At 35.4% G+C, this 18,755-nt stretch overlaps 1 protein-coding gene across 35 annotated transcripts in view; it reads left to right on the forward strand.

Moving 5' to 3' along the window:
- Positions 1-18,755, forward strand: part of CNTN1 (contactin 1) — a 339,733-nt gene that overhangs the window by 256,948 nt on the left and 64,030 nt on the right. For 21 of the 35 annotated variants that reach the window (XM_001487937.6, XM_070270139.1, XM_023643374.2 and 18 more), the window contains 2 exons: positions 8,300-8,458; positions 18,226-18,375. In XM_001487937.6, coding sequence (XP_001487987.1) covers positions 8,300-8,458; positions 18,226-18,375 — 309 coding nt within the window. Of the gene's footprint in view, positions 1-258; positions 6,842-8,299; positions 8,459-18,225; positions 18,376-18,755 lie in introns of those variants that run through there. The other 14 variants (XM_070270146.1, XM_023643375.2, XM_070270151.1 and 11 more) reach the window with 1 other exon arrangement.

The raw sequence follows: 18,755 nt of genomic DNA on the forward strand, positions 1-18,755 counted from the left end.
AAGCCCCAGTTACAACTCTTGTTCTTTAGAAAGTCACTCACCGTTTATGAGGGAAAGAGTTTTGATTGGGCCAAAGCTTGTTACTTCAGCCTTCTCTCTTTTGGACTCCCATCTCTAGTGTCTAGGAGAAGATGTTTTTCTTCTTTCATGTTTTCAACTTTCTCATCAAGGACACAAGCAAATCCCCGAAGTACATGGCTTCCTGCCCCTAACTGGGCGTCCACACTCTCCCTTCAGCCTTGATCTTTCCTCTTGCAGGTAAAAACAGAAAAGGTGGAGAGAAAAACATGGTGGATCCTTTTCTCCCCGTCTGTGCGAGCCTGCCTCCAACCTGGTGATCGTTGACACTCACCATTTGTGTGAAAGCTTTTCTTTTTTTTTTAACATGTTATACTAGATTTTACTAATTAACTTGATCTTGTAGCTTCTGCAGTTTTTTCCCCCCAATTTAGTTCTTAGAGGAGTTTTCCCCTTTTGAAACTTCTAAACATACTTTGAGCAGAAAAGTATTTAAAAATATAATTATACAGCTTCACTAATATCTGAAAAATGCCTAGTGAACTAATGCAGTGCAGTATATGATAGTGAAGTGAAATTTTTGTGTTTTCATGTCCTTGTTTTTTCTTTGAAATTACATATCTCAGAAATTAGCTCATTATCTGAAAAAATTATGAAGAACTGGTGAATTGTAATACCACTGAATGGAGTGTTTGATTTACCCAAGCAGGTAATGAACAATCTTGTTGTCAAATTCACTAATGAGTCATCTTTATTAGGACGTAAGCTCAGGGCCATTACACCAGCGGCCTTTTGTATCCTGGTGCCATACATATTCTTGGCAAGAAAGGATGAAAAGCAGCAGTAAGCAACTGAAGATTGCCCATGGCTCTTTAAGGGTTTTGGAACAATTCCCAGGATTGGGAAGTGAAAATGGACAGCATGCAGAGGAAACTGTCATCTCGATAGCAAGATTTAAGTGAAGATGACTAAGCCGTTAACAGCATACATGCATATTTAATTTTATTAACTCCTACGTCAACCTTCTTGGATCTTTTCTTTTAAGAGGAAAGTTGAAACTTTTATTGGAAGGACTTGAGCAGAAGTGAAGGATTAAAATAGAAGTATAGATAATTCTTTCTGGAACTGCTTAAATTTCATTGCTCAAAAATACTTTCATTTTCCCCCTTTGATCAAAGAGACTTGCTTAAAACTCTTGCTTCTTTACAAGAAATAATTTTAGTCTTAAACAGGTTTATATTTAGATGCAGGATATTATATGGACGTCTCATTTAGTAATGCTAGCAACGCCATCTGTGGTTGAAAGAACCCTCAGGAAAGCTTTGAGGGATATGGATGTGACTCTTAAATGTAGACATAAAGTTTTCTTTTAAAAATAATTTACTAGTCATCTTAAAGGAATAAATGTCTCTGGCTCAGATGTTACTTATTTCCATCTTTTTTAAATTTTTTATTTTCTAGTCTCAATTCCTGTTACAGAAGGAATTATCTTCAAGTTTAGACTACAGATCCAGGTCGATTGCCATTTTAATAAGTTATTTAAAATTAATTTGAGGATCTTCATGTATCTTTAAATATCACCATGGAGACATGTGCATGAATCGTCATTGTGGGCATCTTCTTAAGTAGTCCGTAATTGAAAGTGTACCACCAAGACCGGAGAGAAATATAGTCTTGAAAAGAAAGAATAAAAATTGCGAAAGAGAACCACACGACAAGTGTGACTTGTGCCAGGAAAGGAGAATATTCTTGTTTGGATAAACGGCATTGATATCAACTAGAATTATACAAATTCATTTACCTCCCGTTAGCCTCGTTCTCATTTCTAATTGGGATCTAAGTTCATTTCTATCAGTGTAAGAGGTTTAAAAACTACCATACTCCTACTAAATGGTAGAGATATTTAATATTCAGATTTATCTTAAGACAGCCTTAAACATTGACGAGACCACACAACATCAATTTGTGTTTTATAACCTTATAATAGAGCCATTGTCTTCACTAATTTTTAGAACAAGAAAGAGCCTGTAGTAATAAAGGGATTTTGACTGATATATTTTGGTAAAGAAGAAGGTACCTGCACTAATATAGCTGGTGTTCTTTGTGTTGTTATTTTAAGATTATTTTATTTTAAAAGGGAGGATAATATGTTCTGAAAAGTTTGTTTTTCCTTAATGTTCAAACTTTTCATTAAAATTTGCTATTTTAGTAAAAATAAATGATGACCCACAGGATAGTTGTATGTAGTGCTTTACTTTTAATTACTTACTGGGAAAACACAAGTGGAAAGAGAATGACACTAAGATGTCTTTCCTGTTTAACATCAAGGTTTATTTTTTTTATATATATATTTTTTTTCTGCTTTATCTTCCCAACCCCTCCACCGCCCACGTACACAGTTGTATATCTTAGTTGCAGGTCCTTCTAGTTGTGAGATGTAAGGTTTCTGTTAAATGTGTGTGCTATGTGGAGTGGAGTGCCAAAAGGACCAGTAGTTTTTTGGGTCCAGTTCCAACTATTGTTGCTTAGAAAGCCAGTCAGTGTTTGAGGGGAGAAGACATGTTAGGGCTACTACCTAAGGATTGGCATTGACTCAAGCCTAGGGCATAGTCACGGCTACTATGCATCCTGTTTGATCCCGGAGGATCCCAATTTCAAATCTTCTATCCTGTTTCACTTATTAGAAAAGGAGTCTCAAGTGTTGATCGAGACAATATGGTCAGCTAGCTTATAATGTGTGAATAATCATTTTGAAAAAGTTTTTTCTGGCTATTTTTCCTCCAATAGCTAGTTTTTTTCCCCTCTAATGTCTAAACTCTTCTTCATTGAATGTTACTACATTCCTAGAGAAGAAATAACAGACTTGATAAATAGTTATATTTTTGCTACTAAGTGGAAATCACATCTTTATGTTCTTCATAGGTAAATATTTTTTCCTAAAAATGCTAACAAAATTCAGGAAAGATTAACAAATAGCTTTATGAAGATCTAGAAAGACTGGGGGTGTATTGAGTATAAATTTGTGAATGAGTGATATGTTTATCTTCACTTATCTGAGTTAACAAGTTAGACAAAGATTTGAAAAACTGTGGTCAATGTATTACAATTTTTGTCATTTTTTTCCAAAATATACACTTGTGCCCAAGTATTCTCCCCAACAAGAAAGGTCTCCAAGGGAAAGCAATCAATACCATTTTTGAATTTGATTCTGATAATGCTATTTTTAAATGATTGTTTTTACTATAGTAACTGAAAATTTGGTCCCATGGCAAATTGGTTGGATTTAAATTGTAGCTTTGCCCTTTGCTTGCTGGGTGAAGTGGGCATTTTATTTACTCTATCCATATCTCTGTTTCCTCATCTGTAAAATAGGGAAAAGAATAGCGCCTACATCATAGGGTTATTGGTAAGAATTATAAAAGGTTTAGCAATAACTCTGATGTAATAAGGACTAAGTAAAATATATTGTTTTTATTAAAATATACAGTATAAATTTCCTTTTTTGATTCACTAACATTTTATGTCATGTAAATTTTATGTTGTTATGAGCTTTACTTGTTTAAAAAATACAGACAAATCCAAGAGAACAACAGTGTAAACGTATAGTGTTCAAGTAATTCTTTGAAGGTCTTTTGCAAACAGACACATTTGGGTTACATGATCCGAACTTCAAATGGACTTTTTCTCATTTCCAGTAGGTTGTGCCAGGAAACCCAGTCTCTTGTCCTGATACTGCACTTTGCCACAGACTAGCTGTGTGATTCTGGCAATAACCCTCCTAGACTTCAGCATCCTTTTGTAAAATGTACAGATATTGGCTTAAGCGAACTCTAAAATGTGTGTGATCTACATTGCATACCAAAATGTTTCCATTACTTATCTGTAGCTAATGATTTAATAGTAAAAACATTGAGAACCTAGAGAAATTTGGGGAAAGGGAGTATGGATATGGCAAATGAGACTGCATTGAACCACAGATGAGAGGGGACCATTCTGGCTATTTCCACAGTCCTTTGCCAGGCAAAAAAATGACAGAAACAAGCTTCAGTAAATTGTAGACTCTTTTTGCCTGACTTTGGAGACCCTACAACGTAGAAACATCACGCTAACAAGGACCTTGAGAAACTAATTACCCCCATAGGTGAGATTTTATGGAGCACTCTCAATCAGTAATCCCTGAGAGGGATATTTAAAGCTGGAGAGAAAGAATGTAATGAGTGAAAAACCAGAATAGTAAGAATCAGGGTTATGCAAATAAAAAAGGAAGAACAGCCCGTGGTGGCAGGCTTCACCTGAAGAAGTACAGAGAGGTGACTCCAAGGAAGGTAGCATCGAACACTAGGATTTTGAATAGGAAAAGTAGATGCAAAGAATCAACATAGAACACTGTACTGTTAATTTTATAAAAGGGGATTGGGTCAGCTGGATAGGCCTAACACATTTAGTGATGTACACCCTTAATGACATCTGTCAGCATGTGGAAGAATCAGGAAATAAAAATAGTAGCACTGTCTTATGGATATGATATATGAACGTAACAAAATGCATTTCAGAAACTCCAGGGGGCGGCGGTGGTGATGACAAGTAAGCGATGTATAGAAAACTGTATTCGTAAAAGCTCAAAACAAAAAGCATGCTTCAAATAGCTTTTTATCCCCTCCCTTGTATCTCCTTTTCTCCTCATTTTCTTCTCTTTCCAACTCCCTGAATATTTAATGGTAGTGAGAAGTGATGAAAAGCCTTTGCCAAGGCTAGTCAGAGAAATATTCCGGTTCCTTTTCTTCCCCCAACCACGGATCTTTAATGATAAAAACAAAAGAAAAAAAATAGAAGATTAAGATAATTTGTCTTCTACTGTATCTAGGCATTTAAAATGTAGGTCAAATTCCAAAGGTCTTTTCTATCTGACCAATCACTATAATTTAAATTTGGCGTAAATAGTGTTCTTAGGAATCATTAGCTATCTGTCTGAGGACCACCTAAGAAACTGGAAAGAGATATCAGTAGAGTAATGATGAAATAAGCTGCATGTCTCAGTCCATCTGTTTACGTGTTCCCTGGCTTCAATTCTCTCCTTAAAGATTTCTTGAGAGTGTTTGCACGGCAATCGAAGCTTGAAAAGCAGAAGGAAAGAAACTCTTAGAGTCAAAGTTATGTATTGCTTTTTTTTCATCGATGAAAGAATCAGAAGGGTGACCCTTTCCTAAATGCCTTCCTTTATGCTGAGGAACATGTAGCTGCATTATTTTATTTTTTACCACACTTTTCTCTCCAGTCTGAACAGAAAAACTGAACGAGTACTGTCAGCTATTTTGCTTTCAAACCCTTCCTTCTGGGAGACAGAGCAGGGCTGGCCGTGGGTTGAACTCACAGACTATCCGAGTTTGTCTCTACAGTGCTACCTCTCTATTTTCGCTACGTCCTGATTCCTTTCCTCACCTCCATCAAATTTGCTAGAAAATACTTTACTTTTAAGTGAGAACAAGTGGTAAATGAACAATCTGGTAAACAGATCCCTGCCAATTATTAACAAATACTAATAATCACTCCTGCCAGGTAGCTCCAATGCTCAGAAGGTTCTAACAGGAATAACGGTAACATTGTTAATAGTTAAAGTTTACCAAGGCCTTTCTATGGACCAGGCCTAGCGCTACAGTCTTGAAAGATGTTATTTCAGTCCTAACAACAATTCTAAATGGTTATTTTTTATTACTCCTATTTTACAGACAAGAAAATGAAAGCTTAGTAAATTCAAGAAACTTGCCCAAATCGGGGCACAGAATTTAAGGTCAGGCTTATTTTAACTCTAAAATCCCTGCTCTTTAATAGCATATGTTCTCGCAGGTATTTTCTGGGAGATATTTGTAGTCAGTTCCTAGATGGAAAAGTCTACTTCACATCAGTGAACCAAGTATTATTGCCACACCGGGGTTTGAGGATATCCACCAACCCCTTTCATTCCTTCTCTCCATTTCACTTCCTTGTGATGATATAGTGTTTAGAGGCAAGTGGGAGAATGGAGATTGTACTGTGGATGACCATTATGTTTATAGAACTGTCTGAAGATCGATTGTGATAAACTAATTTGTTTATTCACCAAGCATTTGTTGAAAACCCACTATAGGCCAGGCATATATCATAGAAAAAAATCAACAAATATAATTACAATATTTTCCTTGACAATGTTGGTCTTTAATGAATGGATGACTACATAAAATTATTGTGCATATCATGTTCCAACAAATACGCTAATAATATGTGACTTTAATCCGAACTTTTAAATTATTCATTTGCCTCTCCAAGAACTTCAGAGAATAAAAGCAGGGAAATGATTTACACTTTAATGGTTATTGACTAACCTATGGCAATTTTATCTTAAATTCCTTTCAACATTTTCTGAATGCCATACCTTATGCTCTAAGTGTCTGAATGCACGACTTTCTCTTCTAAAAATTATTTCTTTTATTTTTCATCTATAATTTTTAATTTTAGTACTCTGAAATATTCCACTCTCGAATTGACTTTTGGGGTCAATTGGGATGATGCTTTGTGTGAAATAATGAACTTTTTCATTCTGATCAAGAATGTCCACTGTATTTCAATGTGGTTTCTATGCATGAAAAATGCAATATGTTCTTTCTGAATATGGAACATGTTCTATGTGGTTTGTGTGTCTATTTTCATTTATTTTGGATGATGCAGTTACTTTTAATTAATATCAAGAAGCATAAGTACACTATTACAGATTATACATTTACAAAAGTTTACCTTTATTATATTTATATGTTATATATTTCCAAATAATAAAATTTACTACCATCAATAGGGTGTGTGTTGTGTTATTTTAATATTGGTAGTAATGCATTTGTGTTGATCTACACACACGTTTTCCTCCTTGAGACCAACTACAAAGAAATCGGTGAAGGTTTGGGATGTTTCCTATACCTTTGAAAAGACCAAAGCCCAAATGGAGAAAAAACCCATATAGGCTAAGCATCTGATCTGATACATAAGTAGGAAGGTATTTATTTTCAGCTAAAAGATAAAGACAATTTATTTAGTGCTATATTCAATGTGAAAAAATAAAAGTACTACTTTACCAAAGTTGTTGATTATTATATTCAATATGCCTAATTCAGTTGGAAATGGACTCCTTTCTGGTGGAAAGGAACAAGTGATGGCATTTTCTGAAATGTCTATTCTAGGAACTCTCTATTTACCGACAGCCTTTTTTAGCATCATAAGCCATGGGTGCCACTTAAAGGACATTTTTCCCCCTAATTTTTAAAAATGAGAATTTGTAATGCCAAGTGCAAGTACCTTGTATACCATTACCATGGCATTTACTCCTATTTATTACAGTTATTTGTGTGCTGATCAATTTCACCCTTTTCAGGACAAAGATCTCTTCAAAGCTCAAAAGTTATGTCTCACTTATCTTTTCATCTCTACCACTCAGCACAGTGCTCTCAGTTTAAAGGATAAATAAATAATATTTGGTACTGAGTTATGAAACATCTTTGAAAACCTATTTTAACATTATTTTATGTTCTGCAATAATAATTCTTCTGTCCTAAGACTCTTCAATATATAATTTGATGTTTTCAGAGCATTCCTGATATATCTCTGAGCTGAGAATTGTTTTCTACATTTTATAGAAGTGGAAATATTTCTTTCAGTATTATTTATTTCTATTACCATAACTAACATGAAATGTATTACCCAAAATGATACATACAACCATTCCCAGAAATTTCTACTCCAAGTGAAATAAATTACCTATAACATGTGGGGTTATTAAAAAAATGTTTGTTCCATTTTAGAGAGGCAGAATGAAACATTTAACTCACTGTTCTCATATCTGGACTGCATTGGGGTACCATCTCTGATTCATGCATTCAGCAAGCATTCATTACATCTCACTATGCTACAGTCTTGTTTTAGGTCCCATTGATGCCAGCTGCATTTTAGGAGTCAAAGATTATCATGTGTATCCATTTTCTGAGTCAAAGATTATCATATATATCCTGAATAATAATGACATTTTTAAATGACAGCATTTATCTCCTTTCTTAAGAAGAGACATCATGAAATCATTTAGTGAAAATCATAAATACTATTATCACTTCTTATAGTTTAGATTTAAAAGGAATGTGACAACACTGATTATATCATATAAATGTTCCTTAGATTACTTTCAAGGAAGACATTTTTGTATTCTAATGTGCACTTAATCCACTAGCTGGTGTTTATTGATTTATTACCCAAATTTTCATTCCAGGCCCTCCAGGTCCTCCAGGTGGTCTGAGAATAGAAGACATTAGAGCCACTTCTGTGGCACTTACTTGGAGCCGTGGTTCAGACAATCACAGTCCTATATCTAAATACAGCATCCAGACCAAGACTATACTTTCAGATGACTGGAAAGATGCGAAGACGGGTGAGTTTTATTTGTCTGATTATTCTGTACATATTTTTAAATCAATTCTTTTATCAAAAACAAAAACCTGGATGTTTTAAGAATTTCATCATCTACTCTGAAATGCTTTTTGTTTTTTTTCTTTTTGTTTTTATTATTCCAGTTCTTTGTTAGTGAAAAAAAAACACAAGGAAGTTAAACATTTCAAAGCTGTAGGGGAAGAAGCAGCATGTCTAAATCTATCATGGGAAAGCAGAGAGAGGTTCTCTGGGTTTCTCAATTGAGCTACATCTAATTCTAAGATTTATTAGGAAAAAATCATTGGGAAGTCATTTTTTTTTTGGCAAATGGCATCTGTAACTTATTATTTTATGACCCATTTTATTCAATTGTATAGGTACTATAGTTTTGCATTTTAAAAAAGCCACATTAACCGTAAAGATTTAGCACCCAAATCTCACTACCATAACCCCTTACTTTCTGAGGATGATCTTGCCTGGTTTGAATTTCCTCAAAATAGATTTTTAAAGAAGTTTTGTATCTCAACCTTTTTCTATTCTTATATTAAGATTTTCTAAAAGGAAAAAATAGTTAAGTGTAGATGAATACTTTCCCTTGTCTATAACTATTACCATTGTCATTTCTCATGACTAGCCTACAATATCCCACATCAGTTTATTTTCTCCTGTAACATCTCAGAAGATAGAGGATCCTTTTGATAAAATAACCTATTTGTGTTTGTCGTTACTGACAATCTTTTAAAACAAACTTGTAGTTGTCAGAATTTCTTTTAGATGCATAAAGAAGAGACATAGAAATATGGGCTCAGTTGTCATCAGAGGGGAGAAAAAAAGAGAAAAGGGGTGAATAAAATGTTTCTCTCTTTTAGAAACTGAGAAAAGAATTAATCCCAGCATGTCCCAAACCTGGTCTCATTTTATCCTTATTCTGAAGTAATGGAATTTATTTGCATCGCTCACTAAGAGGTCTTAATTCAGATGTAATTTTCCTTGATAATTTCTTCCTATATTAGGAAGTGAGCCAAATATCAACTTGAAGTCTGTTACAAGGGTTTAGGACACATTTTAGTATTGTGATTCTCCACATAAGAGTATAAAGTTCAAATGAATGAGAAATAGATGAAACATTTATATTACATTATGCTTGTGAGTATAAGTATTATCTATAAATATACCAGACAAAATCAGACCATTTGAAAAATATTTTTAAAAACTTTTCAGATGTTTGATAAACCTAAAGTATGGGCAGTTTCTGTTTCTCTGAAGAGAATGAAAATGCATGATAATGTTGAAACTGTAGATAATATTAGATATCTAGCCAAATTGATACTGATTATAGGTACTAGAGAACAAAATGAAATAAACAAATTGTTACAATTTGGTTTGGCTTTGAAAAAGGAATATTAATTGCAATCACTTCCATTAATTATGCATCCTTACCATGTAGCTCAATTAAAATATGCTTTTCATTAAAAAGGAAAAAATCTGCTAGAAAGTAAGTTTTGTGAAGGTAACACTTTGTTTTATTCACTGTACTATCCCTAGATCAGGGCCCATAGCATTCATTCATTAAGCATATATTTATTGAGCTCCCACTGTATGCCAGAACCTGTCCTAGATGCTGGATATACACCTGACCAGCAGTGAACAAAACCGAGAGAAAAAACGGAAAAAAAAAAATCCTGCCATTCTAGTAGGAGAGATGGCAATAAATAACTAAAATGTATAGTAAATCACAGAGTGATTAGTGCTAAAGAGAAAAAAACAGTAGAGGGAAGGGAAGGTGGGAGTTGCATCATAAATAATGTGCTTCTGATATTGTAGCCCTGCCAACTTTCTATGGTTCCTGTTTGCACATTACATTTTTTCCAACTGTCAACCTATTTCTATCTTTGAATCTAAAGTATGTTTCCTGTTGACAGTATAGAGTTGGATCTTTTTGTATCCAGTCTGGCAATCTCTACCTTTTGGTTGGATTATTTAATCCCTTAACATTTAATGTTATTGATAAACTTGGGTTTATATCTGCCACTGTACTTTTGCTTTCTAAATGTTTCACTTGTTTTTGTTCCTCTGTTCCTTCCTTACTGCTTTCTTTTGCATTAAGTGAATAGTTTCTGGTGTGACATTTTAATTATTTAATGATATTCACTATTGATAGATAGACAGATAGAGATAGATATATAGAGGTAAAGATATGCTTAATGGTTACTCTAGGGCTTACCAGACACATCTGAACTTATCAGAATAGATTTCATATTTTTACCAGCTTAATTTCAGTGAGATTACTCCTAGAGAGTTATAGTCCATCTTACCCCTTTTATGTGCTATGTATTATTGTCATACATATTTCATCCATAAATGTTACAAACCTGATACTCTTCTGTTAAAGTTATTGCTTTCCATAATTTTAATGTCTTTTAAGGCAGGTAAGAGAAGAAAAGAAAGCAAGTATATATTTAGAGAGTTTGTTATATAAACCTTTCTATTTACCATTTCTGGTCCTCCTTGTTTGTTCCTATGGATTTAAGTTACTCTCTGATGTTATTTCCTTATTTTAATACAGCTTTGTTTCCACTTGCCCTTTTAAATTATTGTCAAATATATTACATTTCTATATGCTGCAGACTGAACAACACATTTGAGTTATTTTAACATAATTTTATTTTACACACTACACACACATATGTATATAGATACTTATACATGTATATAATAGATACGTAGTTAGATATAGTTTTCTACAATGGCTTTTAAATTGGGTAAGAGAAGAGAGGTGAAGAAATACACATTTATATTGTCTTTTATAATTACATAATTACCTTTATGAGTGCTCCTTATTTTTTGGATGTTTTTCCAAATTACTCTCTAGGGTCAACTGCTTTTAGCCTTAAAGAACTTTCTTTAGTATTTCTTGTAAGGCAGGTCTGTTAACCAATTCTCTCAGATTTTCTTTTCTCTGAGAATGTCTTTATTTCACTTTCAGTTTTAAAAGATCATTTTATTGGATATAATATTCTTGGTTGACAGTTTGTCTTTTCTTCGGTGCTTTGAATATATCATCTTAGATGCCCTTTATCAGGTTGAGGAAGTTTTTTTCTATGCTCAGTTTTCTGGAAGTTGTTTCTAAGTCCCTTTATATTTATCAATATATATTTACTGGGTTCTCCATTCCTTTCTGTAGAACTAGATTTCTATCTGGTATAATTTCCCTAAGTAAAGAAGTTTTTCCAACATTTCTAATTGTTCAGGTCACTAGAGTCAAAGGCCTTAGCTTTTGTACATTAAAAAAATGACTTTACTTTTGTATTTAAGTGACTTTTTTGGATATAAGTTCTATTTTTTTTGAGCACTTTAAAAATATCGTACCATTGTCTTTTTGCCTTCATTGTTTCTGATGAGAAGGCAACTGCATTTTTACCTTATATCCCTGTATTTAACATATGCATTTTCTCTAGCTACTGTCAAGATTTCTCTTCATACTTGCTTTTCAGCTTGATGGGAATGTATTTATCCTGATGGGGTTTTACTGGCAACTTGGATCTTTGAGCGGATATCTTCCTTCAACTTTGGAAATCCTCAACCATTACCTCTTCAGATATTTCCTCTGGCCCATTCTCTTTCTCTCTCTTCTTGGTCTCTATTGACTCTATGTCAAATTGTTTTATGTGTTCCATAGATCATGGACACTGTATGTGTGTGTGTGTTTGTGTTTCTGTGTAGATAATGTCTAATCACTTGTCTTCATTTTCATACATCCTTTCCTCTTCTATGTTCAGTCTGCTGAGAATCTCATTAAAATAATTCTGATCTTACATATATATTTTTTATTTCCAGGATTTTTTGTTTCTAGCATATGGCTCCTTTTAACATTGCTCACAACGTGTTCCATAGAAATTTCCCATTTGTTTATACAAGTGATGTACCATTCCCACTTGATACTTTTACATATTTATAATAGTTGTCCTAAAGTCCCCGTCTGATCATTTAACATCCAGGTCATCTTTACGTCAGGCTCCACTGAATTTTTTTTTCCCTTTCTTGACAATGGGCCACTTTTCTTTGTTTTCTCATGTGCTTGATAATATTTTATTGATTTCCAAACATTGTGTGTAAAAGAATAGTAGAGGTTGAAGTAAATATTATTTATGCCCAGGAAAATGCATGTCATTCTTTCAGGGGTTGAATCAATCTAATTTGTAGTTGAGATGATCTAAACTTTGTTGTTAGATTCAGTTCAATACAGGCTTCAAGCGATTTGAGTGTAGGATGAGAACACTCCCTCATATCTGAGTGTCTGGAGATTTTCCAGCCTTACCATCAGACTTCAGCTTGGTCATCTACCTTGGACCTCAGGCAGAGCTCTTTCAGCTCCTCTGCTTCTGCTCCAGAAAGTGCTTGTCTGATAATTGGTCAAAATCCCAGATGCCTGGGGAGGGGGGCTTCTCAGTTCTCCTACCCTGATTAGCAGACATTTGGTGCTGTCCAAAATGTTCATGGAAACATTTAGTCTACACCAAAAGGTCCTTGATATTTGGTCCTGTCCAAAATGTCCATGGGGATAGTTGGTCTATGCCAAGTGGTTTTGGACAGGGTCTCTTGGCATGGACCAAATGTCTTCTGGACGTTTTGGACAGGACCAAATGTCCTGCAAGTCTTACCCTTCCCTCAGATTTCAGCAGACCCAAAGCACCCATCCCTCACAAAGGAGGCAGATCTTAGCTCTCCAGCCACTCACCCAGCCACACGTGACCACTTATTCATGTTCAGTATAAGACCCAAAGTGCATGTGGGGTCTCAGTTTTCCTACTCAGCTCTTAGACTTAAGCAGAACTGAGGTGTCTGCCTCAGAGGAAATTTTCTCTTGGCTCTCTTGCCCTGCCCCCAGACTTTCTTAAGTACTTTTGCTGAAGGCCTGTAGAAAACATTGGCCAGTGCATGCAGACTCTCCTTGATTTGGGGGCTCCTAGGGAATCAAAACAGCCTTGCCAGCCTGTACTTTGTCTTTAAATATCTGTTAAAACCTAAACTTTCTTTTTATGAACATCTTCAACCAGGTCCTCCTCTCCCCATTGCTCTACCAATGATGACTTAGTTCATTAGATTTCTTCACAAACTCACCTTTCTGATGGGCTCTTAGAAATGATTATTTTGTAGCTTATCTTGCATGTTCTTTTTGTCAGTTGTGTAAGTAAAGTTCTCTTGTGACTATATCCTAAGTGGAAATGAAAAATATGTTTTGCAACAAACACAGAAATAAAAATCATGTGGTTTTTATTTACAGTAGCATCCACTAAAAAAGGAAGGTACAGGATTAAACGTAGTTTTATGATGGTAATTATTTAAAGTGTTCGATAAATATTTTTCAAAGATATCAACTTTCAACAGTCCAAGGATTAAATTTAGAATAATGAGCTGAAAGCATAGATTGTATATCTTTAAAACAATCTACTGTACATATTATTTCTCTCGGACCTTTTAGGGATGGACAGCAGAAATTTGATGCCATTCCCAGGGTTCTACAAGGTGCTCAGTTCACATCTGGAATGTTGTATTTTATTCTGTGCTACTACTTTCAACGGAAATATTATAGAATATTGTTGGTGATGGAGTGCGTGTGTGTGTGTGTGTGTGTGTAAGGGGGATGTTGGCCAGAACATAAAGAGGCCTGGAAACAATGCTATGAGGAGCAATTGAGAGAACCTGGGATATGTTCTGTAAAAAGGAGAAGAGGCCCAGCCCTGTGGCCAAATGGTTAAAGTTCTGTGCTCTCTGCTTTAGCAGCCTGGGTTCATGGGTTTGGATCCTAGGTGCAGACCTACTCCACTCACCAGCCATGCTGTGGAAGTGCCCCACATACAAAAAAATAGAGGAGGACTGGCACAGATGTTAGGTCAGGGCTAATCTTCCTCAAGCAAAAAAAAAGCAAGAGGAGGATTGGCAATGGATGTTAACTCAGGGCAAATCTTCTTCAGCAAAAAAAAAAAAAAAAAAAAAGGAGAAGAAAAATGTCTTATATTTAAAGTTCTGTCATGTGGAAGACTAGAATTGATTGTTACAAATCTTCTGCAATCAGCATCTTAGCAAATAAATGTTTCTCTGGACTTCAGATTATTTCCTTAGAATAGATGTTTGCAAGTTAAATTACTGAGTGTAAACATGCTTAAGCACATGCACCATACTATAAAATGACTCTGTAGAAAGGTAGAACCAGTTTTTATTCCCACCACTAGTGTATAAATATCTCTTCTACCATATCTTTACTTAGTATTTTCTTTTTTAAATCTTTTCCAAATTGATAGGTTAAAAACATGAAAAAGACACTGGGCTCATTGTAAGACATTTATCTTTTAAAATTTGCTATTTTCTTTTTTGCCTTTTTGTAGCTTCACTTTTTGTTTTTCTTATCTCACATATGAATTTCTAGGGTTTTATGAGGCTACATTCAAATTTTCCTTAGAGAAGGATCAATGACTCACCTTCTGGGACGCCAGAGCACAGTCTGCTTCGCTTTTGCTGCAAGGAACTTTGCCACACCTATGGCTCCTTTCCCAGTCCTGCCAGATGATCTGTGGGTTGGGTTAGAGCCTCCAAGACAACACTGAATAGTTGTGTTAGAGCCAGCGAGAAGCCTTTAAATGACGTTTTCCATTTTCAAATCTGCTTTTACAGTTAGACACTCTGAGGGGTAATTCTTTCTGGGTAGTTCCAAATACTTGGGTTTTGGATCAAGATGGAGGATCCTAAAGGTTCTGGTTGAATTTAAACCGTAAGGAAATATCAGGACTCACTCTGGTAATTTCCAAGAGTCTAGAACAGGTGGGATTACATGGCCTGGAATTATTCTTGAAACAATCTACTTTTTAGTCCTGAGGTCATTTTAGCTGTTTCTGAAGCTGCTCAAACAGCTCATCGGTGTGGTCTGAAGGCACAGCACCATAGCATGGTTGCTAGTCAATTAAAACACTGTGCATTATTGACCCTGGGGTACCCATGAGACTTGCTTCTCTTTTTCTCCAAAGAATAGTCAGAAATTTTTTACTCTGAGCCTATGGACTGAAGGTATTTACAAAAAAATAAATAAAATCTATGGACTACTGCTCTTGGCTGGTTGCTAAAACAAGACCTTCTCAAGGGGATCTTTTGACCCGAGTATTAAAATGAGGAGTATGTCTACTGCTGTATATCCCTTTGCTTGAAATTTACACTCAGAAGCAAAACCAAGATTTGAACACCTATCAGGTTAACATACAGCGCTTTAGTTTTTGATAGAGAGAAACCTCTGGCAGGCGTTACATAGTTAAGATCTGATTTTCCATACTGAGATTGTCCATAAGAAGTGGCCTGACTCAGAATTAACCCAATTAAAACCCAGAAACCTGAGACCCCAGCCCTGATCCCCAGTATTGGCCTCCATTGTGCAAAGTACTCTCCTCTCTTTCTGACTCCAAGGATAATAAACAGGTTGCAAGGAACTTGGCTGGAGAGAGGGCACACAACGGCCCTTTGCTCCTGACTGTTCTTTTCCATTTGGCTTGCGGCGGGAATCTGCTTCCAAAGCAAAACTGACCTCTGCTCCCAATCTGGCTGTGTGGGTGGTTTTAGAAAAGTAAAATGTAGCCAATAGTTCATACCAGGGCTGAAGGGTCCAGAAGATTGTATGAGGTACAAATCCATTTAGAGGGACACACAGGGCTTAGAATAAATCAAATAAAAATTTGGACTAGGGGTAAAACATAGCAGCAATGGAGGAGAGAAATCAGAAAGGATCAACTCACAGTTAAGAGAGTGGGAGAGGGCATCAGAGGATGGAGACAAGGTCTACGTTCTGCTTTCGACAAAGCAGGATAATTTATGGGCGAAACATAAGCATAGGAGCCACAGAGCGTTGGATATTTTGTGGTGGGCAAGGTAAAAGACACTGGCTGATGAGTGTTTATTGTGGAGGGTACAACATTTTGAAAAGCTACTTATTCACGGTCTGCACAGCCAGATGAAAATTCCCTAAGTAATAAGACAATGAGTCATAGACAAGCCTAAAGGAACACATTTGCCAAATAAGTGGTGTACAGGTATTTACATGCATATGTATGTGTAGGTTAATTATTAAAAACACATGTGGAAATATTTTAAGAGAGCTTAAAATGATCTATAATCCTGCCTTGGTGGTACGTTTTATCATACCTCAATTAGATAAGCAATCTTGGATCTTATTCTACTAATAATTTATAACCTCCCCATTAGTATCTAGTAGCATGTAAATCTACAGAACCAACTAAAAAAGGGTATAAATGTATAGGTACCCTAGTAAGAAATCATTCACTACCCCACACTACATCAGTGGCAGTCCATAAAATTTGAACTGCCCAGTTGTGCCCTTGCCTCAGGAAATCACTTGAGATACTACCTTCAGAATACAGCTCCTTACTATTCAAGGTGCAGCCCAGGGACTAGCAGCTTAGTCTATGACCTGGGAGCTTGTTAGAAGTGCAAAATCTCCTTCACAGCAAAGAAACCATCAACAAAATGAAAAGACAACCTAACATTGGGAGAAGATATTTGCAAACCATATATCAGATAAGGAGTTAATATCCAAAATATACAAAGAACTCATACATCTCAACAACAACAAAACTAACAACCCAATTAAAAAATGGGTGAAAGATCTGAACAGACATTTCTCCAAATAAGATATACGGATGACCAACAGGCACATGAAAAGATGTTCTACATCACTAACTATCAGGGAAATGCAAATCAAAACTACAATGAGATATCATCTCACTCCAGCCAGAATGGCTATAATTAACAGGACAGGAAATAACCAGTGTTGGAGAGGATGTGAGAAAAAGGGAACTCTCATACACTGCTGGTGGGAGTGCAAACCAGTGCAGCCACCATGGAAAACACTATGGAGATTTCTCAAAAAATTAAGAATAGAACTACCATATGATCCAGCTATTCCTCTGCTGGGTATTTACCCAAAGAACATGAAAACATGAATGTGTAAAGCTACACGCACCCCTATGTTCATCACAGCATTATTCACAATAGCCAAGGCTTGGAAGCAACCTAGGTGCCCATCAAAGGACGAATGGATAAAGAAGACGTGGTATATATATATATATATATATACAATGGAATACTGCTCAGCCCTAAAAAATGATGAAATCTTACCATTTGTGACAACATGGATGGACCTTGAGGGTATTATGCTAAGTGAAATAAGTCAGAGGGAGAAAGTCAAATATTGTATGATCTCACTCAAAAATAGAAGATAAAAACAACAACAAACAATCACCTAGAGACAGAGATTGGATTGGTGGTTACCAGATGGGAAGGAGAAGGAAGAGGGCAAAAGGGGTGATTAGGTACATGTAGATAGTAATGGATGGTAATTAGTTTTTGGGTGGTGAACATGATGTAATCTACACAGAAATTGAAATATAGTGATGTACACCTGAAATTTATAAAGTGTCGTAAACCAATGTTACCACAATTAAAAAAAAAAGTGCAGAATCTCAGTCTTCCTATCCTAGTCTGACTAAATAGATGATTCATTTGCATATCACTCTTTCTAGTTTATTATTTATTAATGACCTCTCCTCTTGCTCTGTTGAACTTAGCATTTTGTCATTCCTAGTTTTTATTTTTATTTCAGCTCAATGAAATATGTGCCGTTTTCTCAAAGCGGTAAAATGAAAACTTGGAATTATAAAAGTAATGTTACTCAATTAATATTCTATATTTAATGTTCATTTTGTTTAGATCCCCCAATTATTGAAGGAAATATGGAGGCAGCAAGAGCAGTGGATTTAATCCCATGGATGGAGTATGAATTTCGTGTAGTAGCAACCAATACACTGGGTATAGGGGAACCCAGTATACCATCAAACAAAATTAAAACAGATGGTGCCGGTATGTAGAAGAAGCTTTTTAAAATTTAAAAGGTTTATAAATATAGTGCCACTTTACTATATAATTGAATGTATTTGGAAATAAATAATGCTCTGAGGTAAGTGATTCATCCAAAAAATGTGAGTGTGTATATGTATTTTGCACATATGTGTATATTCTGTGTCAAGACAGTCAAAAATCAAAAAAGGAAATAACAGTAGTTTCCTGAGAAGATACATTCTCAGACCCCCCAGTGGATGCCTGAGACCATGGATAGTACCAAAACCTATATATACTATGTTCTTTTCACTTAAAAGCACTTTACAGCTTCTCTTTGGCATATCTGAATTGCCAGCATCATTATTCTTGCACTTTGTGGCCATTATTAAGTAAAATAAGAT

This window comes from Equus caballus, chromosome 6, assembly GCF_041296265.1.
Source record: "Equus caballus isolate H_3958 breed thoroughbred chromosome 6, TB-T2T, whole genome shotgun sequence".
NCBI classification, from domain to species: domain Eukaryota; kingdom Metazoa; phylum Chordata; class Mammalia; order Perissodactyla; family Equidae; genus Equus; species Equus caballus.